This window comes from Bos grunniens, chromosome 21 (assembly GCF_055505025.1).
Source record: "Bos grunniens cultivar Pamir isolate PY7600 chromosome 21, Bosgru_T2T1.0, whole genome shotgun sequence".
Taxonomy (NCBI): domain Eukaryota; kingdom Metazoa; phylum Chordata; class Mammalia; order Artiodactyla; family Bovidae; genus Bos; species Bos grunniens.
The window spans coordinates 12,396,944-12,420,208 of record NC_141185.1 but is presented as its reverse complement, the minus strand read 5'-3'; the positions used below and the strand labels follow the sequence as shown (position 1 = coordinate 12,420,208).

The 23,265-nt window shown below is 37.3% G+C and overlaps 1 protein-coding gene across 7 annotated transcripts in view; it reads left to right on the top strand.

Annotated features, from left to right (window-relative positions):
- Positions 1-23,265, top strand: part of UNC79 (unc-79 subunit of NALCN channel complex) — a 277,121-nt gene that overhangs the window by 76,222 nt on the left and 177,634 nt on the right. For all 7 annotated transcript variants that reach the window (XM_086363153.1, XM_086363156.1, XM_086363150.1 and 4 more), the window contains 2 exons: positions 6,603-6,658; positions 7,332-7,461. In XM_086363153.1, coding sequence (XP_086219279.1) covers positions 6,603-6,658; positions 7,332-7,461 — 186 coding nt within the window. The remainder of the gene's footprint in view (positions 1-6,602; positions 6,659-7,331; positions 7,462-23,265) is intronic.

Sequence of the window (23,265 nt, the reverse complement as noted above, 5' to 3'; positions counted from 1 at the left end):
TGTGGTGGAGGGAGAATATATTAACCAAATAATTACACAAGCAAGTGTCCAGTTTCGATTGTGACAAGTGCTTTGAATGATGTACATTGTGCTATGATGAGACCCTATAAAAGGGGATTTTTCTTTTATTGAAGAGATTAGGGAAAGCTTTTCTGGGAGTAAAACCTTTGGTCTGAGGACTGATGGATGAGTAGCATTAACAAGGCCTATCAGGGAGTGGAGCTTTCCAGGCAGAGGGCTCTTATGTGTCAGAAGGGAAACTTGCACGCAGGTGGGACTGACAGGTCACTGTAGCTGGAGCTCAGAGTGAGGGCTGCCTGGTGTGAGACGAGACTGTAGACACCCACAGGTTAGAACACGCAGGATGCTGTGGGCTCTGGGAGTCCTGCGCTCATCCTGAGTCTAATGGGGAGGTACTGAAAGACTGAGTGTTTGTGTGTGTGTCACTGGGATTTCCCAGGTGGCCCAGTGATAAAGAATCTGCCTGCCAATGCAGGAGACGCTGGTTAAATCCCTGGCTTGCGAAGACACCCTGGAGGAGGTGATGGCAACCCACTCCAGAATTCTTGTCTGGAGAATCCCATGGGCAGAGGTGCCTGGTGGGCTACGGTCCACAGGGTCACACAAAGTCAGACATGACTGAGCGACTGAGCGTGCACGCACGTATGTGTCACCCTAGCTGCAGCTTAGAATGGAATAAAAGGAGCCAGAGTGGATACAGATTGACCCATGAGGAGGCCATTGCATTTGTCTATACATGTAAAAGCCAGGGTTGATTGAGGCCAAGAAAAGTGGATATATCTGAGAGCTATTCAGGAAGTAAAAATTGTTAGGGTTTGGTGACATATTGGATATCCCTGAGAAAGAAGACACTGGAAGAGAAAGACCAGGCTTCTAAGGGAAGATCATGAGGTCTATTTTGGACATGTTATGTTCAAGGAGTCTTTAAAATATTTGAGAGAAGATGATATACCTTGGACTAATACATTGTTGTATGTCAGTTATATCTCAATAACACTGGGGGGAAAACCTACACATAACCTCAGTAGTAATTCTCTATGTCCTAAAAAATTGGAATTGGTCAAACAGGAGATGGCAAGAGTGAACATCAAGAGTTTAGGAATCAATGAACTAAAGTAGACAGGAATAGGCGACTTAATTCAGATGGCTATTATATCTACTACTGTGGGCAAGAATCCCTTAGAAGAAATGGAGTACCCCTCATTGTCAACAAAAGAGTCTGAAATGCAGTATTTGGGTACAATCTCAAAAACTACAGAATGATCTCAGTTCACTTCCAAGGAAAACCATTCAATATCACAGTAATTGAAGTCTTTGCCTCAACCACTAATGCCGAAGAAGCTGAAGTTGAACGGTTCTATGAATACTTACAAGACTTTGTAGAACTAACACCAAAAAAAGACGTCCTTTTCATCATAGGGGACTGGAATGCAAAAGAAAGAAGTCAAGAGATATCTGGAATAACAGGCAAGTTTGGCCTTGGAGTACAAAATGAAGCAGGGCAAAGGATAACAGAGTTTTACAAAGAGAATGCACTGGTCATAGCAAAAACCCTCTTCCAACAACAGAAGAGACAACTCTACACAGGGACATCACCAGATGGTCAACACCGAAATCAGACTGATTATATTCTTTGCAGCTGAAGATGGAGAAACTCTATACAGTCAGCAAAAACAAGACTGGGAGCTGACTGTGGCTCAGATCATGAACCCCTTATTGCAAAATTCAGACTTAAATTGAAGAAAGTAGGGTAAACCACTAGATCATTCAGGTATGACCTAAATCAAATCCCTGATGACTATACAGTGGAAGTGACAAATAGATTCAAGGGTTTAGATCTGATAGACAGAGTGCCAAAAGAACTATGGACGGAGGTTCATGACATTGTATAGGAGGTGGTGATCAAAACCATCCCCAAGAAAGAGAAATGCAAAAAGGCAAAATGGTTGTCTGAGGAGACCTTACAAATAGTTGAGAAAAGAAGCGAAGAGAAAGGCAAAGGAGACAAGGAAAGATATACCCATTTGAATGCAGAGTTCCAGAGAATAGCAAAGAGAGATAAAAGCCTTCCTAAAGGAACATTGTAAAGAAATAGAAGAAAACAATAGAATGGGGAGAGATCTCGTCAAGATCTCTTCAAGAAAATTAGAGATACCAAGGGAAAATTTCATGCAAATGGGCACCATAAAGGACAAAAATGGTATGGACCTAACAGAGGCAGAAGAGATTAAGAAGAGGTGGCAAGAATACACAGAAGAACTGTACAAGAAAGATCTTAATGACCTGGATAACCACAGTGGTATGATCACTCACCTAGAGCCAGACATCCTGGAGTATGAATTCAAGTGGGCCTTAGGAAGCATTACTATGAAGAAAGCTAGTGGAGGTGATGGAAATCCTTCTGAGCTATTTCAAATCCTAAAAGATGCTGGTGCTAAAGTGTTGCACTCAATATGCCAGTGAATTTGGAAACCTCAGTAGTGACCACAGGACTGGAAAAGGTCAGTTTTTATTCCAATGCCAAAGAATATTCAAACTACTATACAATTGCACTCATTTCACATACCAGCAAGGTAATGCTGAAAATCCTTCAAGCTAGGCTTCAACAGTACATGAACTGAGAACTTCCAAATGTACAAACTGGATTTAGAAAAGACAGAAGAGTTCAGTTCAATCACTCTGCCGTGTCTGTTTGTGATCCCATGAACTGCAGCACACCAGGCTTTCCAGTCCATCACCAACTCTCGGAGCTTGCATCTTTAAATTTCATTTCATGAAATTCATTAAAAATAGTTTAATTTCATGGCTGCAGTTACCATCTACAGTGGTTTTGGAGCCCAAGTCTGTCACTGTTTTCATTGTTTCCCCATCTATTTGACATGAAGTGATGGGACTGGATGCCATGATCTTAGTTTTTTGAATGTTGACTTTTAAGTCAGCTTTTCCACTCTCTTCTTTCACTTTCATCAAGAGGCTCTTTAGTTCCTCTTCATTTTTTGCCATAAGGGTGGTGTCATCTGCATATCTGAAGTTCTTGGTTTTTCTCCCAGCAATCTTGATTCCAGCTTGTGCTTAATCCTGCCTGGCATTTCAGATGATGTACTCTGCATGGAAGTTAAATAAGCAGGTGACATATACAGCCTTGACATACTCCTTTCCCAATTTGGAACCAGTCTGTTGTTCCATGTCCAGTTCTACCTGTTGCTTCTTGACCTGCATACAGGTTTCTCAGGAGGCAGGTAAGGAGGTCTGGTATTCCTGTCTAGTTAAGAATTTGCCACAGTTTGTTGTGATCCAAATAGTCAAAGGCTTTAGCATAGCCAGTTAAGCAGACTTTTTTCTGGAACTCTCTTGCTTTTTCTATGATCCAACGGATGTTGGCAATTTGATCTCTGGTTTCTCTGCCTTTTCTAAATCCAGCTTGTACATTTGTAAGTTCTTGGTTCACGTTCTGTCGAAACCTTGCTTGGAGGATTTTGGCCATTACTTTGCTAGCATGTGAATTGAGTGCAATTGTGTGGTAGTTTGAATATTCTTTGGCATTGCCCTTCTTTGGTATTGGAATGAAAACTGACCTTTTCCAGTCTTGTGGCCCCTGTTGAGTTTTCCAAACTTGCTGGCATATTGAGTGCAGAGTACATCATATGAAACGCTACACTGGATGAAGCTGAAGCTGGAATTAAGATTGTTGGGAGAAATATCAATAACCTCAGATATGCAGATGACACCATCCTTATGGAAGAAAGTGAAGAGGAATCGAAGAACCTGTTGATTAAAGTGAGAGAGGAGAGTGAAAAATCTGCCTTAAAGCTCAACATTCAAAAAACTAAGATCATTGCATCCAGTCCCCTCAGTTCTTGGAAAATAGATGGGAAAAAAAATGGAAACAGTGACAGGCTTTATTTTCTTGGACTCCAAAATCACTGCGAATGCTGACTGCAGCCATGAAATTAAAAGATGTTTTTTCTTGGAAGAAAGGTTATGACAAACCTAGACAGCATATTAAAAAGCAGAGACATCACTTTGTTGACAAAGGTCCATCTAGTCAAAGCTATGGTTTTTCCAGTAGTCATGTCCAGATGTGAGAGTTGGACCATAAAGAAGGCTGAGTGCCAAAGAAATGATGCTTTTGAACTGTGGTATTGGAGAAAACTCTTGAGAGTCCCTTGGATAGCAAGGATATAAAACCAGTCAATCCCAAAGAAAATCAACCCTGAATTCCATTGGAAGGACTGATGTTGAAGTTCCAATACTTTGGCCACCTGATGCAAAGAACCAACTCCTTGGAAAAGACCTTGATGCTGGGAAAGATTGAGAGCAGGAGGGGAAGTGGGCAACAGAGGATGAGATGGTTGGATGGCATCACTGAGTCAATTAACATGAGTTTGAGCAAACTCCAGGATATAGTGAAGGACAGGAAAGTCTGACATCCTGCAGTTCCTGAGGTTACAATGATTCGGCCATGACTGAGCAACTGAACAACAGCAAAACACAAAAATGCAAATAAATCAGCTTCCTTCAGGAAAAAAGAGGTAATAGTAATTAAGAAGTTGTATTATGAGTCTTTAACCCGTTACAGAATTCTGGGCTAGAATTAATGAACTTTGAGCCCTCATGTTCAATGCTATTATACACTGAGTTGTATATAGATGATAAGTCAAGTTGTACAGTCATATCTTCTTTTACTATGTTTCACAGATCTTGTGTTTTTTTACGAAGTTTTGTAGCGTCTCTGCATTGTCAAATGATGGTTAGCATTTTTTAGCAATGAAATATTTTTCAATTGAGGTGTGTTCATTGTTTTATTTTAGATATAATGCTATTGCATCCTTAATAGACTATTGTATATTCCAACCATAACTTTTATATGCCTGAAGAAACCAAAAAATTTTTATGATTCACATTATTGCAGTATTTGGTATGGTCTGTAATGGAACTTGTAGTATTTCTGAAGCATTGCTGTATATGAGTGTGACATTGCTCATGAGAGACATAGAATGAAAAGTGGATTTTATTTATGATCAGACCTTCAGGAACTCCAGCAGATACTGGCCCAAATGGAAGAGGAGGAGCTTGCCAAGGAGACAGAGAGCTGTTTGGCTTTTAATATAGGCTTTAAGCTATAAAAATGTTTGTTGTTACTTAATAGGAAGTCTTGGAGATAGCTGTATCAGGGGTCTGAGATGCCATCTTTGGGTTTCTCTTGAATTTCTTCTCATGTTTGCAAGATATGCCACAGTGAATATTCTTACATGCATGCATGCTCAGTCACTAAGTCGTGTTGACTCTCTACGACCCCATGGACTATAGCCGGCCAGGCTCCTCTGTCCATGGAGTTCACCAGGCAAGAATACTGCAGTGGGTTGCCATTTCCTTCTCCAGGAGATCTCCCTGACTCAAGGATCAAACCCATGTCTCCTGTAGTGCAGGAGAATTCTTTACCACTAAGCCACCCGGGAAGCCCATATTCTTAAACAACCATATCTAAAAAATGGGTTTCAAAAATATATCCAATCAAATCCTATCAAAAATAAGATCAGTCAGGATGATTAGAGAAAAGTCTCCTGGTGTGCCTCTTTCCTTTTGTCAAAGAGGAAAAATGAGTCTCAGAAGCTCCCCAGCAGATTCCATTACGTCTTGCTTGTCAGCACTGAGTCATGTGGCTTTCCCAGCTGCAACAAAATCTGGCAAATTGTCCTGCTTTGCAGTCTGTGTACTGGGAGCTGAACAAGGAAGAAAGGGTTGCTTACAGCAGTTGAGTAGCAACAGCACTGCCTGCCACAGGTAATGGGAGAGGGGCAGTCGTTAAGTCAAGGAAAGAGGGTGTTCAGCAGTGCTGAATTGATGAAGGTCGAATGATAGGTGGACTGAAAAGTCTCCATGGAGCTGAACGACTCAGAGGTCATCGGTGACTAAAGGGAGACCAGCTTCAGCGCTGTGATAAGGTTGGAAGATAGGTTAGGGAAGATATCAAATATGTATCTAACTAGGGTGAAAATATCTTTCTTCCACAAGTAAACATTGGCAAATCAAAGAAGCTTGCCGTTGTATAGCTTTTAAGGATTCCTCAACTAGATGAATTGGTGCTAAAAGACCTCTTTTCTAATCCATCAGTCTGTTCTTGCTATCTATCCAAACTTGGGCAAGATAGAAAACCAAACCTTTGTTCTCTAGCTGCAACATGGTGGTTATGAAATACATAATGTTTAAAGCTCTTAAGCTCAATACCTGGCACAAAATGAACACTCAATTAATGTGAACTTTTACTATGATTAAGCAATTTTTTTTCCTGCATCATTCTTAATTACATTAATATGTTTATATTATAAAAGTATGATTCCTAGGGAGTTTTCTTAATATTTCCTATGCTAATAAGATAAATAAAATACTTTTCAGGGATCTTGAAATAAAACTTGATAAAGTCAAAGGTTTATATGATTTTTGATAGGTATGAATACATGAAAATAAGCAATTTCTAATTTAATGATTAGAGTGAAGAGTCCTACTAATATAGTTTATTACACAGGATCTTTTGTCTGGTATTTACATTTCATGTACCAATTATATTTTCTTCCTTTCAGTGTATCATTGTCAATTATTGGAATGCCTCATGAAATATAAACAGGAAGTATGGAAAGTAAGTTTGGGGCCACGTTAAACTCATAGTCACAAATTGAATTTATATAATAGAGTAAAAGTTGTTTGCATGTTAAAACTATTGTTTAGGTCAAATTTATTGATGTCTTATTATCTTGGTGTGGTACAAATTATAATTCTTTGCTTACTGGTTAATTACTTATCATTTAGAGGAGAAATGAGACTTGAAGAGCAGAGTGACTTGACAGAAGCAGTAATTGGATATCTCTCGTTTGTGGAATTTAGCAAATACTGTACTATGTGACAGTTTTATTTAATTTGAAAGGTTTCTTGGGAAACTTTCTTCTTTCAAATAGATGTGAATTATTAAAAAATATGTTTTACGGAAATGTTTTTAAAAATGTAGTGTTTGGCAAACTGGCTTTATGCCGTTCTAAAATCTTCCCCATTATTCTGAATAGAAAAGAATTTGTTAAAAGATAGTGTACATCTGAACACTACCAGGGCTGGCTTATTTACAACACCCATGAAAATAATAAAAAGAAGATTCTAATGTGACTTAATCTGCAAAGGCCACCTAGATGATGAAGTTCCAGGGAAATTAACCACTTCAATCCCTCCACTAGAATTTTCACTGCTTTGGTAATATTGAATGAGCTACCTTTATTTTTATTTGATGATGTTGGTGAAAACATGCTTCTTGTTTTCTTTAGGATCTTTTGTATGTGATAGCCTATGGGCCTTCACAAGTGAAACCTCCAGCTGTGCAAATGCTGTTCCATTACTGGCCCAATTTAAAACCTCCAGGGGCAATAAGCGAGTACAGGGGCTTGCAGTACACAGGTAAGGGAAGACAAGCTCTGTGTGCCCCGTCTTTATTTCTCTCATGCCATATTTGGCTCGCTTACTTATTTGTTTAAATACTGTTAGATTATGTTTACTGTACCCTTAGATGGTGTTATAAATCCTTTCTGAAACTAGGTGGTATAAAAATAAATTAATTAAAATTAATTTCAAATCTTTTATGACATCATAGCAAATTGCATTAAGTTTCAGCCCCATTTGCTATACACTGGCCTCTGGTGTTACCATTGCTAATCATATTGATCACCATCAAGGTGTCAGCAATTAGTAATGCTGCAGATTGGTGCAGATTTAGCAGGGTCCCTAGCGGCTGATTCTGCTCTAGTGAGAAGACTTGGAGTGCTTTCAGCATTACAAATTCAGGCACTAAATAAAAATTAAATGACCCTGAAAGCCTAGTTGGACATAAAGAGTCAACCACTGGTGAATACTGGTATAATTAATAAACAGCAAGTAAACACTGAGTTTATTGTAAAGACATACATTTACCAAAAATGAAATAAACTAGCCTCTGTGTCGTTAATGTTTGTGTTATAAAATCAAAGAAGCAGTATATGGCTAATAACATTTCTGATGCCCGTCTACCCTCTCACCCCCACTTTATTGTATACATATTCTTATGAAAATGTAAGAGGTAGATATTTTGGCATTGCTTTTATTCAAGGTATGGTAGGACTGTACACAGATGTTATAAGAATGTACTTCTTTCTTGGCATTTGGTGATTTGAGGTGGTTCAAAGGGGATTTAACTTAATACAGATGTCTGTTTTATGTTTCTGATTAAAGCCAAGTGTTAGAGATATTGATGGTCCTTGGTAAGCTTATTCTATACTCGGAACAAATATTAGCCTTAGTGATAACAATGGTATTAACGGAAATGATGAAGGTAGATAGTAAGAAATTTGAAAAAATGGAAATTGGTATTATTTATGTTTTATATCATTAATAGTAGAGGATGTTTAAGTGTTGCTAAGTGGATAATTTGAGTGTAAAGGCAAGAATTTGGAAACACTCATAAAAGGTGAAATGACTGAAAAATTTGATACCGATCAGTTCTCAATATATCCCAGAAATAAACATTTATGTGATATATGAATAGGTAACTAATATCAAATGAAGCTGATTTATTTGATAAATATTTGAGAATACTACATGAAAGAGAGAGCATGTGGCAGGAACTATATATTGACAATAGAAGAAATGACACAAAACCAGACCTCATGGAACTTAATGCAGTTTAAATATGGAAATTCATTCATTTATTCAGCAAATATTTGTGGGACATCTACTACTAACCAGACATTATTCTAGGCACTGGTGGTACAGTTATTTAAAAAAAACAGGCTGAAGCATTGGCCTGGGCATTCCAATTGTGGTGGAAAGACCAGGAAACCACCTTACAGTGTAAGAAGCACAGTGCTGTGTGTCTGACTCTTTGTGACCCCATGGACTGTAGCCCACACAGGCTCCTCTGTCCATGGGGATTCTCCAGGCAAGAATACTGGAGTGGGTTGCCATGCCCTCCTCCAGGGGATCTTCCCAACCCAGGGATCAAACCCAGGTCTCCCACATTACAGGTGTATTCTTTATCATCTAAGCCACCCGAGCAAATATAGAGAGCTGTGGGAACACACAGGAAGGGCCTCTGACCTCACCCCAGTGGTGGGTTAATTTGGAGAAGGTTAAATTGTCAAGGAAGGTTCTGGAGAGTGTGACATGTAAGGTGATACCTGAAAGTTATGCACACAATAGATAGAGTCATAAGGGGAGTGAATCATGAATGGATAAAATGTGAGTTTGAAGCAGAAGAAACTTCATGGATTCAGACTTGGAGGTCAGAAACTGCACAGTTGTATTTAGGAACTGAAAAAAGTCTTATGTAGCCAGGTAGTGGAGGGACAGGAGGAGACTAGCTGGGAGCGAAGCAGAAAGCCTGATGGCCTATGAAGGAGTTTGGATTTTATCCTAGCGGCAAAGTGAAACCACGGACAGATTTTAAATGGAGAAACCACATGATGAGATTTGCCTGTTCAGAGCATCTTAGAAGCCCACAGAGTGACTGCCAGTTCCATTTACCCTGTGACTACACCCTCTTGGAAGGGCCAAGACAGCCAAAGCTGTCTCCCCGGAATAGCTCAGCCTATGCTTACTGAGACCAAAGAGACTCTTTCATCTTTTCTTGGCATTTATGAACAAGACGTTTCTGTCTACAGGCATTCATTTTTCAATCCATTCTTGTGTTCATACCCCGACACATTTCCATCCTTGCCATGTGTCCTTATGTGCTTGCTACCTGCCACCAGGGAAGCAGCTGTCTTGGAACTCCCATGCTAGTGAGGCATGGCATTCTGTGCAGGAAACCAGAGATGATGGGAAAAGTTAAATCATTCTGTTCTATGTATTACAATTTATCCAGCGCTGGCTGTTTGTCAGACATTGGTCTAGCTGCTCAGTATTTCATTTCATATTTTAGCCTGCTCTTAGCTGAACAGAATATGTGGACCAAGCACCATGTTTAGCTTTACAGACAGTTTTTTTTCAATTTATTCTCACAAAAATCTTGGGAGGTATATTTTCTTATTTTAATGTTATAGATCAAAAGTGGGACAGAGTTTAAGTAATATCACTAAACTCACACAAATAATAAAAGAGCACAGCTTGAGTTGGATCCTAGATCATCTTAATTAAAAACCTATATTTTTCTGTTCAATTCAGTTCTGTAATTAAACTTTAGCTGGAGCACTGGAAATTTTCTGCAATTCTTCCTGCAATGAAATATGCACTAAACGGTATCATCAGTATTTAGATGGCTTTACAACCTTAAATATTCTCCATAATAAAAATTATGTGGAGATAGAATTTTATGGACTCAAAGATTAAATGCTTTCTTAGGGAGCAGCAACATCGTATGTCTTCCCAGTGATGTGTTTCCTTTTTAAGACATAAATTTTATTTTTTTGTAAAAGAAAGATTTGTTTTTAGAAAAATTATAGAAATATTAAAGAGAGAAAAAAATATTACCAAGAAATGGCCATTGTTAACATTTTGGTTTATTTCCCTCCAGTTTTTGTGATGTACCTTTTAAATAAAATAGATTATAGTGTATGTAATTACATAAAGTTACCTCTCTCCTTTCATTATGATGTTTTTCAAATACAGAAAAGTTTAAAGACTAATACTATGAGCACACATATAGCCATCTAGATTTAATCATTGTTACTAATTTTAACTATCCATATGTTTATATTTAATGTATTGATTGCTTTTAAAGGATAGTAATGTGGGAATATTACAGCTCATATGAAGACCAAATAGTGAGGATTTGGTAATCTACAATGTTTGCTTCTTTTGAGTTTATTAGTACTTATCATAAACAAAAAATTACCCCAATTATTTTGGTCGTTAAATACAAGTCTTAACGATGCAAAAATTACAGGTTTCTTGGCAATGAAATAGCCATTAGATTGTTCTATAAAGCTCTGCTTCTCTGGGGAGAAAGAAACTATTTAGCAATTTTCTTGCTACAATATGCCAACTAGTACGTAATTTAGCCTTTGTTAGCAAAGGTGAGCACCAGTTATTGTGTAGTTTCCACCTGAATTACAGGACAAAAATGTGGCACAAATACATTTCTAAGACCGAGATTGTGGCAAAAGTAGATAAAGTGCTACTAACTAAAGATAGTGCTACGAGGTTAGACTTTGGCCTAGCCTACCAAATGTCTATTCTACATTAGTACAGTTGGATTTTTGAGTGGTATATAAGCTTAAAATACAAGAAAGCCTCACCAATCCTTTTATGTCATAACTTCCTCCTCATCGAGTTCTTATTTATTTTCTTATTATATTGATTTTATCTCCACATAACTTAAAATGCTTTAAACCATTTTATTGGTGCCTTATACACATATAAAGTGATACAAATTTTAAATATATATGGAGCATCTCCCACCATGTTTACTACGATGATTGCCTTTCCTTCTGTCCCATAGTTAACCACTAGCCTTGTTTCCAACATCAGAGATTATTTTTGCCTATTTGTGAACTTTATATACATGGAATGTGCACACATCATTTGTGTACATGCATATGTGTGTGTGATTTGTTCATGGGTTGAGCATAACTGCACGTTGTTCATTTTTTTCTATATACATCTTTTACCAAGTGTATGTACCACAGTTTATGTATCGGTTTTCCTCTTGATGGGTATTTGGGTTGTTCCCACGTTTTGGCTCTTATAAATAATGCTGCTGTGAACATTCTTCCACATATCTTTTGAGTATACACACGCATACAACTCTGTTATATACGCCTAGAGTGCAAGTACTGGATCAGAGGGTGTAAATCTATCCAGTTTTAATGGATAATAATAAAATTTTATATCCTTTAGTGCAGATCTTTCTGCCTCGTAATTGTTGGTCTCCTCCTTGTCTCCCCCTGCTTTCCTCTTCTTCCTTCTTCTCTTCCTCCTTCAAGTTTTGCTAAGTTGAAGAGTTTGTCAAGTTAAACATACACAAACACATACCTAAGCAACTAAGATTTTGATTGATAATTGCCTTGAATCCAGATCATTTTGGGAAACCGGCCCTTTTGTAGCACTGAATCTTCCAAACCAAAACATAATATCTTTCTGATTGATAATTGCCTTGAATCCAGATCATTTTGGGAAACCGGCCCTTTTGTAGCACTGAATCTTCCAAACCAAAACATAATATCTTTCTTCCATTACTTAGGCTTTCTTTAGTTCCCCTCGATGCTGTTTTCTGGTTTTTGTATAGATGTCTTGCCTATGACTCATGTAGTCTGTCACTAGGCATTCATTTATCTTTTGATGTTATTATCAATGATAAATCTTTTAGAAATTACATTTTATAACCCTTTTTGCTAATATGTAGAGGTGCAGTTAATTCTAGTATGAAAAGGAAAGTGTTAGTCGCTCAGTCGCGTCTGACTCTTTGGGACCCCATGGACTGTAGCCTGCCAGGCTCCTCTGCCCATGGGATTTCCCGGGCAAGAATACTGGAGTGGGTTGCCATTTCCTTCTCCAGGGCATCTTCCCAACCCAGGGATCAAACCTGGATCTCCTGCACTACAGAGAGATTCTTTACTGTCTGAGCCACCAGGGTATACTGATCTTATATTTGGCCACCTTGATAAATTCACTTTTTAATTCTAATAATATATTTACAGACACTTTTTAATAAGTGCAGACACGTATTAAAAATTTTTCATGTGTAAATCTGTATTATTGTTGAATGATAACAGTTTAGGGCTTCCCAGATGGCCCTAGTGGTAAAGAACCTGGCTGCCAATGCAGGAGACACAGGTTCGATCCCTTGAGGAAGGGATGACAACCCACTCCAATGTTCTTATCTGGGGAATCCACGGACAGGAGAGCCTGGCAGGTTACGGTCCATAGGGTTACAAAGAATTGGACATGAATGAAGTGACTTAGCACAAGCACAAGAACAGTTTAATGTCTCCTTTTCAATCCTTATGTCTTTTGTGTCTCTTGCCTTGTCCTGGCTAAAACCTCCTATGCTATGCTGAGTTCTAAGTTCCTTGAGGTTTCTTCTTTGACTCATGCATCATTTAGAAGGATGATAATTTCTAATCATAAGGAGATTTTTGTAGTGAAGTTTTGTATTGATTTACAGCTTGATTCCTCTATAGTCAGACAATATACTTCATATTATCTCATTACTTTGACAATTTTAACACTTTCTTTAGGGTAAGTTTATGGTCATTTTTGTAAATGTTCCTTTGTATTTAAAAAGAACTTATGTTTAGCTATTGTTTGGTACTGTGTTCTATGTATGTCAATTAAATAAATTTTTTTATTGTATAGTTCAAATGTTCTATATCCTTATTGCATTTTTGCATATTTTTTCCATCAGTTACCAAGAGTAGAATGTTAAACTCTCCCATGATGACTGTGGATTTGTATATTCCACCTTGTAGCTGTCAATATTTGCTGTATAAATTTGGGAGCTGTATTATTAGATGCATACAAATTTAGAATACAGTATTTTCCTGGTGGGGTTTCCCTGGCAGCTCAGAGGTTAAAAAAGATTGCCAGCAATGCAGAAGACACAGGAGATGGGGGTTCGATCCCTGGATTGGGAAGGTCTCCCGGAGGAAGGTATAGCAACCCACTCTAGTATTCTTGCCTGGAGAATCCCATGGACAAGGGAGCCTGGTGGGCTACAGTCCATAGGGTCACAACGAGTTGGACATGACTGAAGCAACTGAGCACACACACACATCTTCCTGGTGAACTGAAACTTACCATTATGAAGTGCATGTCTTTATTACTAATAATGCCTTTTTGTCTGTTAAAATGTACTTTGTTTTATTCTAATATATCTACACCAGCTTTCAAGAGTGCATGTGTGGTATTTTTCGATGTTTTGTTTTCAACTTTTTAATATTTTTGTATCTCATGTGTATCTCGTAAGTAGCATATAGTTCTAGTTTTTAAACTCAGTTTTCATGATCTTTGCCTTTTAATTGAAGCACTTTGTCCACATATATGTAATATAATTACTATTTGATTTGATTTTAAATCAAATTAAGCTCCTGTCAGTTGCTTCATTTACAAATAATTTCTCCCATTCTGTAGATTTGCTTTTCATTTTGTTTATGGCTTCCTTTGTTGTGCAAATGCTTGCACATTTGATTAGGTCCTGTTTGTTTATTTATTTATTTTCCTTTCTTTTGCCTTGGCAGACAATCTAAGAAAACACTGCTACGATTTGTGTCAGAGAATATTTTGCATATGTTCTCTTCTAGGAGTTTTATGGTGTTATGTCTTATATTTAAGTCTTTTTAAAAAATAGTTCTGTATTTATTTAGCTGCGTTGGGTTTAGTTGCAGTATGTGAAATCTTTTAGTCATAGCATGCAGGATCTGTTAGTTGCAACACGAAAAATCCTTAGTTGCGACATAGGAACTCTTCACTGAAGCATGTTTGATCTAGTTCCCTGATCAGGGATCAAACCTGGGCTCCCTGCATTGGGAGCGTGGAGTCTTAGTCTCTAGGGGGACCACCAGGGAAATCTCTATATTTAAGTATTTAAACCATTTTGAGTTTATTATTTTATATGGTGTAAGTGAGTGTTCTAACTTCATTGATTTACATATGACTGTCCAGCTTTTCCAACACAACTTGAAGAGACTGTCTTTTCTCCATGGTATATTCTTGCCTCCTTCATTGAAGATTCATTGACCATTGGTGTGTGGATTTATTTTTGGGCTATGTATTCCATTCCAGTGACCTGTATGTCTTTTGTGCCAAAGCCATGCTGTTTTGATTAATGTCACTTTGTAGTATTGTCTGAAGTCTGAAAGGGTTATACCTCCAGCTTTGTTCTCTTTCCTCAGGATTACTTTGGCAATTCTGGGTCTTTTGTGGTTCTGTATAAATTTTAGGATTATTTGTTCTAGTTCTGTGAAAAAAGTCATGAGTAATTTGATAGGATTCACATTATATCTGTAAATTGTTTGGGGTAGTGTGGCCATTTTAACTGCATTAATTCTTCCAATTCAAGAGCATGGGATATCTTTCCATTTCCTTAAATCATCTTCAGTTTCCTTTATCAATGTTTTATAGTTCTCAGTGTATACATCTTAAAACCTGCTTCAGTTCAGTTCAGTCACTCAGTCATGTCCGACTTTTTGCGACCCCATGAATCGCAGCACACCAGGCCTCCCTGTCCATCACCAACTCCCGGAGTTCACTCAGACTCACGTCCATCGAGTCAGTGATGCCATCCAGCCATCTCATCCTTTGTCGTCCCCTTCTCCTCCTGCCCCCAATCCCTCCCAGCATCAGAGTCTTTTCCAATGAGTCAACTCTTTGCATGAGGTGGCCAAAGTATTCGAGTTTCAGCTTTAGCATCATTCCTTCCAAAGAACACCCAGGACTGATCTCCTTTAGAATGGACTGGTTGGATCTCCTTGCAGTCCAAGGGACTCTCAAGAGTCTTCTCCAACACCACAGTTCAAAAGCATCAATTCTTCGGCGCTCAGCTTTCATCACAGTCCAGCTCACATCCATACATGACCACAGGAAAAACCATAGCCTTGACTAGACAGACCTTTGTTGGCAAAGTAATGTCTCTGCTTTTCAATATGCTATCTAGGTTGGTCCTATCTAGGTTACTCCTTCCAAGGAGTAAGCGTCTTTTAATCTCATGGCTGCAATCACCATCTGCAGTGGGGATGCCATGATCTTCGTTTTCTGAATGTTGAGCTTTAAGCCAACTTTTTCGGTCTCCTCTTTCACTTTCATCAAGAGGCTTTTGAGTTCCTCTTCACTTTCTGCCATAAGGGTGGTGTCATTGGCATATCTGAGGTTATTGATATTTCTCCCAGAAATCTTGATTCCAGCTTGTGCTTCTTCCAGCCCAGAGTTTCTCATGATGTACTCTGCATATAAGTTAAAGAAGCAGAGTGACAATATACAGCCTTGACATACTCCTTTTCCTGTTTGGAACCAGTCTGTTGTTCCATGTCCAGTTCTAACTGTTGCTTCCTGACCTACATATAAGTTTCTCAAGAGGCAGGTCAGGTGGTCTGGTATTCCCATCTCTTTCAGAATTTTCCACAGTTTATTGTGATCCACACAGTCAAAGGCTTTGGCATAGTCAAAAAAGCAGATATAGACATTTTTCTGAAACTCTCTTGCTTTTTCCATGATCCAGCGGATGTTGACAATTTGATCTCTGGTTCCTCTGCCTTTTCTAAAACCAGCTTGAACATCTGGAAGTTCATGGTTCATGTATTGCTGAAGCCTGGCTTGGAGAATTTTGAGCATTACTTTACTAGCGTGTGAGATGAGTGCAATTGTGCAGTAGTTTGAGCATTCTTTGACATTGCCTTTCTTTGGGATTGGAAGTAAATCCCAAATAAATAAAAAATAAACCTGCTTGGTTAGGTTTATTCCTAGCTATTTTTTAAAATGTGATTTAATTTTTTTTTTTTACTTTCTCCTTCTGATAGTTCATTGTTAATGTAAAGAAAGGCAAAAACTTTCTGTATAATAATCATGTATCCTGCGGTATTGCTGAATTTTTCAGTTCTAATAGTTTTTATGTGGAGTTTTTAGGGTTTTCTTTATAGAATATCATGTCATATGTATATGAAACAATTTTACCTCTTCCCTTCTGATTTGGATACCTTTTACTTTTCTCTTGTCTGATTGCTGTGGCTAGAAATTTAAATACTATGTCAAATAAAAGTGATGAGAGAGAGCATTCTTGTCTTGTTTCAGAATTTAGGGAGAAGTCTTTTAGCTTTTTATTGATGAGTATTATGGCTGTGGATTTGTCATAAGTGACTTTTATTATGTTGAGATATGTTCTCTCTATACTCACTTTGGGAACAGGTTTTATCATGAATGGAAGTTGAACTTTATCAAATGCAGTTTCTGCATCTATTGCAATAATCATGTGCTGTTTTTCTTTTGTCAATGTGATGTATCACATTGATTGCCTTGAAAGTGCTGAACCACCCTTGAGACCCTGGAATGACTCCAACTTGATAATGGTGTATAATCCTTTTTATGTGTTCTTGCATTCAGTTTGCTAATATTTTGTTGAGGATTTTTGCATCTATATTCATCAAAGATATTGGCCTATAATTTTCTTTTTTTGTAGTGTCCTTGGTTTTGGCTTCATAGAGTGACTTTGGGAGTGTTCCCTCCTCTTCAGTCTTTTGAGAGTTTGAGAAGGATAGGTATAGTTCTTTGTATGTTTGATAGAATTCCCCAGTGAAACCACTTCATCCTGGACTTTTGTTTGCAGGGAGTTTTTTTCTAAAATTATGGATTCTGTTTTACTTCTGGTGGTGTTTATTCAAATTATATTTCTTCTTGATTCAGTTTTGGCAGGCTATGTGTTTTTAGAAACTTGTCCATTTCATCTGGGTTGTCTGTTATTGGCATAAAAGTGTTCATAGTGTTTTCTCGATTTTTTGTGTGTGTGTATTTCTGTGCAATTGGTTATTATTTCTCCTCTTTCATTTCTTATTTTGTTTAGTTGAGTCCTCTTTCTTTTCTTCTTGGTGAGCCTTGCCAGAGGGTTTTTTGATTTTGTTTATACTTTCAAAAAACTAGCTCTTTGATTTTTTTCTATTTTTAAATATCTCTTTATTTCCTCTCTGATCCTTATTATTTCCTTTCTTCTGCTTACTTCAGGTTTTGTTTGTTCTTCTTTTAATTTTTTTAGGTGGTATTTTAGATTGTTTATTCAGGATTTTTCTTGTTTTTTTTTTTTTTGAGAAAGGGCTATAGCACTATGAAATTCCCTCTTAGGACTGCTTTTGCTGCATCCCATAGATTTTTCTTCTTAAGTTTAATATTTATTTTATTGACTTTTAAAAATTGATTGAAGTATAATCAATTGACTATGTTCTGTTAATTTTTACTGTGCAACAAAGTGATTCAGTTATATATATATATATTCTTTTGTTGTATCCCATCTATTTCATGGGGTCGCAAAGAGTCGGACACAACTGAGCGACTGAACTGGACTGAACTGATTTCATATGTTTCAGTTTTCATTGTTGTTTTCCTCAGGCATTTTTAAATTTCCTTTTTGATTTCATAGTTGACTCACTGGTTTTTGAGTAGCAGATTGTTTAGTCTCCATGTAATCATTTTTTGCCTTTTCATACTGTTCATGGGGTTCTCAAGGCAAGAATACTGAAGTTTGCTATTCCCTTCTCCAGTGGACCCCGTTTTGTCAGAACTCTTCACCATGACCTGTCCATCTTGGGTGGCCCTACATGGCATGGCTCATAGTTTCATTGAGTTAGACAAGGCTGTGATCCATGTGATCAGTTTGGTTGGTTTTCTGTGATTGTGATTTTCACTCTGATGGATAAGGATAAGAGTCTTATGGAAGCTTCCTGATGGGAGAGACTGACTGTGGGGGAAACTGGGTCTTGTTCTGATGGGCGGAGCCATGCTCAGTAAATCTTTAGTCCAATTTTCATTTGATGGGCGGGGCTGTGTTCCCTCCCTGTTGTTTGGTCTGAGGCCAACTATGGTAGGGGTAATGAAGGTAATGGCGACCTCCTTCAGAAGGACTTGTGCAGGCACTGTTGTATTCAGTGCCCTGACTGTGCCGCAGGCCACTGTTGACCCACTCCTCCACCCAAGACTCCTGGACACTCACAGGCAAGTCTGGATCAGTTCTTTCTCCTGGCTCCTGGTGTGCACAAGGTTTTGTTTGTGCCTTCTAAGAGTCTGTTTCCCCAGTCCTGTGGAAGTTCTGTGATCAAATTGCACTGGTCTCAGTATATCATGGGAAATGCCGAGCTGGATGGAGCAGAAGCTGGAATCAAGATTGTTGGGAGAAATATCAATAACCTCAGATATGCAGATGACATCACCCTTATGGTAGAAAGCAAAGAGGACCTAAAGAGCCTCTTGATGAAAGTGAAAGAGGAGAGTGAAAAACCTGGCTTAAAACTAAACATTCAAAAAACGAAGATCATGGCATCTGGTCCCATCACTTCATGGCAAAATAGATGGGGAAACAATGGAAACAGTGACAGACTTAATTTTTTTGGGCTCCAAAATCATTATAGATGGTGACTGCAACCATGAAATTAAAAGATGCTTGCTCTTTGGAAGAAAAGCTATGACAAACCCGGACAGTGTATTAAAAGGAGACACGTTACTTTGCCAACAACTTTGCATCCAGTCAAAGCTATGGTTTTTCCAGTAGTCATGTATGGATGTGAGAGTTGGACTATAAAGAAAGCTGAGCACCGAAGAACTGATGCTTTTGAACTGTGGTGTTGGAGAAGACTCTTGAGAGTCCCCTGGACTGCAAGATCAAACCAGTCAATCTTAAAGGAAATCAGTCCTGAAAATTCATTGGAAGGACTGATGCTAAAGCTGAAGCTGCAATATTTTGGCCACCTGATGTGAAGAACTGACTGATTGGAAGAGACCCTGATTTTGGGAAAGATTGAAGGCAGGAGGAGAAGGGGACAACAGAGGATGAGATGGTTGGATGGCATCACCAACTCAGTGGACATGAGTTTGAGCAAGCTCCGAGAGTTGGTGATGGACAAGGAACCCTGGCTTGCTGCATCCATGGGGTTGCAAAGAGTTGACTGAGCGACTGAACTGAACTGAACTGAGTTGTTTTTTCCCTCATTTCTCTTTCTGTGGTTGGTTTCTAGTTTCATGCCAAGTTGTTGCTGTTTTGAAGATTAAGCTGCCCCCCCTTTTTTTCTTTTGAAAAAGTTTTCATTTTCTTTAATATTTGATTGAAATTTTCCTTTTTTTCCAGTTTTATTGAGAAATAACATATGTCACTATATAAGTTTATGGTGTACAGCCTGATGATTTGATTTGCATACATTGTGAAATTATTATTTTTTTTTTTTATTCTTCCAATTTTATTTTATTTTTAAACTTTACATAATTGTATTAGTTTTGCCAAATATCAAAATGAATCCGCCACAGGTATACATGTGTTCCCCATCCCGAACCCTCCTCCCTCCTCCCTCCCCATACCATTGTGAAATTATTACTGCAATAAGTCTGGTCCCCATCATCCCATATATCAACACAAAGAAGAGAAAGGAAAAAAATTTTCTCCATGTGGTGAGAACTCAGGATTTACTCTCTTAATAACTTTCCTATATATCATACAGCTGTGTTAGTTGTAATCTTCATGTTGTACCTCAACTCCTAATAATTATTTATCTTTTAACTGGAAATTTGAAGTCACAACTTTTATCCATTGATGGACTCTTACATTGCTCACATGTCCTGGTTATCATAAGTAATGGTACTGTGAGCATGGGGGTGCAGATATCCTTTCAAGTTACTATTTTCATTTCCTTTGGACATATTTCCAGAAGTGGAAGTGGTAGTTCTATTTTTAATTTTTTGAGTATTCCTTTTACTGTTTTACATAATGGCTGTACTAATTTACAATAGTACAGAAAGTTTCTGCATTTCTTATCTCTTTTCTTTTGGATGATGGCCATTCTAACAAGTGTGAGGTAGTATTTCATTGCGGTTTTTAATTTGCATTTCCCTAATGACTAGTGGTGTTGAGAATCTTTTCATGTACCTGTTGGCTTTTTGCATATCTTCTTTGGAAAATATCTATTTAGGTCCTTTGCTTATTTTTATACTGTTTTCTTCTTTTTCTTTGCTATGGAGCTGTATGAATTCTTTATATATTTTGGATGTTAACTACTTATTGCATATATGTTTTAGAAATATTTATTGCCTTCCATAGGTTGCTTTTCACTTTGTTGGTTTCTTTGGCTATGTAAAAGCTTTTCAGTTTGGTGTAGTCCCACTTACTTATTTTTGATTTTGTTGTTTATGCTTAGGTGTCATATTAAAAAAATGATAATCAAACACATGTGAAGGAGCTTTATTCTTATGTTTTCATGACTTACATTTAAGTCTTTAGTTCATTTTGAGTTAATTTTTTGTAATACAAGATAGGGGTCCAGTTTTTTTTTTTTTTAACATGTGAATATCCAGTTACTGAAGAGATTGTCTTTTCTCCATTGAGATTCCTGGCTCCCTTGTCAAATCCTAATTGACTGAATATGCTTGGGTTTAGTTTTTGGCTTTCAGTTCTGTTCCATTGGTTGTAGATCTGTTTCTATGTTGGTATCATACTATTTTGATTATTATAGCTTAAAAGTATAGCTTCAAATCAAGGAATGTGATGCCTCATGCTTTGTTCTTTCTCAGAATTTCTACGATTATTTGAGGTCTTTTGTGGTTGCTTATAAATCTTAAGAGTGTTTTTTACATCTATAAAATATGTAATTTTAATATTGATAGGAATTGCATTGAATCTATGGATGGATTTTGGTAGTATTGAAATTTTAACACTATTAACTCTTCCTCTTCATTAACATGGGATACCTTTCCATTTATTTATGTTTTCTTTGATTTCTTTCAACAATGTCTTATAGTTTTCAGACTAGATAGAGGTCTTTCACTTGCTTGGTTAAGTTTATTCCTAAGTATTTTATAATTTTTGATGCTATTGTAAATGCAGTTGGTTTATTTCTTTTTCACAAAATGCATTGTTAGTGTACAGAAATACTACTAATTTATGTATCTGTATTTTGTATCTTTCAACTTAACAGAATTCATTGATGAGATGTAAGTTTTCTTGTGTCTTCAGGATTTTCTGTTTATATTATAATGTCATCTGGAAATAGAAACAAGCTTACATCTTCCTTTCCAATTCTCATACCTTTTATTTATTTTTCTTGCCTAATTGCTGTAGCTGGAACTTTCAGTACTATGTTGAATAGGGGTGGTGAGAGTGGGTACTTTGTCTTGATCCTGAACTTAGAGGAAAAGCTTTCAACCTTCCACCATGGAGTATGATGTTAGCTGTGGACTTGATATATATGTTCTTTATTAATGATGAGATATTTTCCTGCTATGCCTGATATGTTAAGATTTTTAAAATCAAGAACGGATATTGAATTTTGTCATATGCTTTTTCTGCTTCCGTTGAGGTAATCATATGATTTTTTCTTTCACTCTGCTAATGCAATGTATCATATTTATTGATTTGTGTTTGTTGAACTATTTTTTCATCCTAGTGATAAATCCCACGTGACTTTTGTAAATGATCCTTTTCATGTGCTGCTGAATTCAGTTTGCTGGTATTTTATTGAGAATTTTTATATCTATATTCATTAGAGATATTGGCTTTCACTTTTTTAGTAGTGACCTATCTGCGGGCTCCTAAATTCCTGGTGTGTTCACCAAAGTTACCTACTCTGGCTATATTGGAAATACAGTGCATCTCTAGCAGTATGTGACCTGTAAAATCACTGTTCAGCTTTTAGCCATTAAGCCATTAAGCTTGTGTTCTCTGCTAGTCCTTGTAGAGCTTTTCTGTGAGCCCATGAAGTTTAGGATTAAGCCAAGGACCTGAGGAGCATCCTTACACAGATTTATGGGACCTGTTCTCTGGCACTCCCTGTTGTTCTTACTTTACTCAGTTTCCAGTTGCCTTAGCAATTCTTCACTGTGATGTTTCCTCTACTCACCGAAAATGCTAATTACTTATTGGGCTCCACTTCTTTTTGCTACAGTCTGGGAATATTCCCAGGCAGAAAACCAAAGTGAATGTAGAACTTAATTTGTGTGCTCTTCCTTTTTCAAAAGATTGCAATCTTGTGTTAAAATCTATACCCAGTGTCAGAAATGAGTTGCTTTATACATTTTTTTTTTTGCAGTTGAAGGATAAGTCCATACATTATTAAAATATCATGGTTGTAATTGGAAGTTTCCTTATTTCTTCAACAATGGCTTATACCATATTCTCATCTTTCTTTCTGGAATTTCAATGACGCATATGTTAGATCTTCTCTCCCATGTCGTCTATGGATATTTCTTGCATTCTCCTTTCCTATTTCATCTTTCTATGCTTCATTTGGAATCTCTTTGTCTGATATTTCTTCCTCCTCATTAGTTGTTTAGCTTCCCAAATGTAGTCTTCATTTTGTTAATTATGTTTTTAAGTTCTACAATTTTCATTTGGTGCTTTAAAAGTTCCAATTATTTGATTATAATCTCTAATTTGTCTTTCTTTATAGCATATATTAAGCATATTTATTTTAAAGTCTATTTCTGATAACTCAGTATTCTAGATCTCTGGAGGCTCTGATTCTGTTGAATTTCTTTTGCTTTCTTATCTTTTTATTTTTTGTTCTTTAAAAAATAATTGTGTGCAAGATATTAGATAGAAAAACTATAGAGTTAATT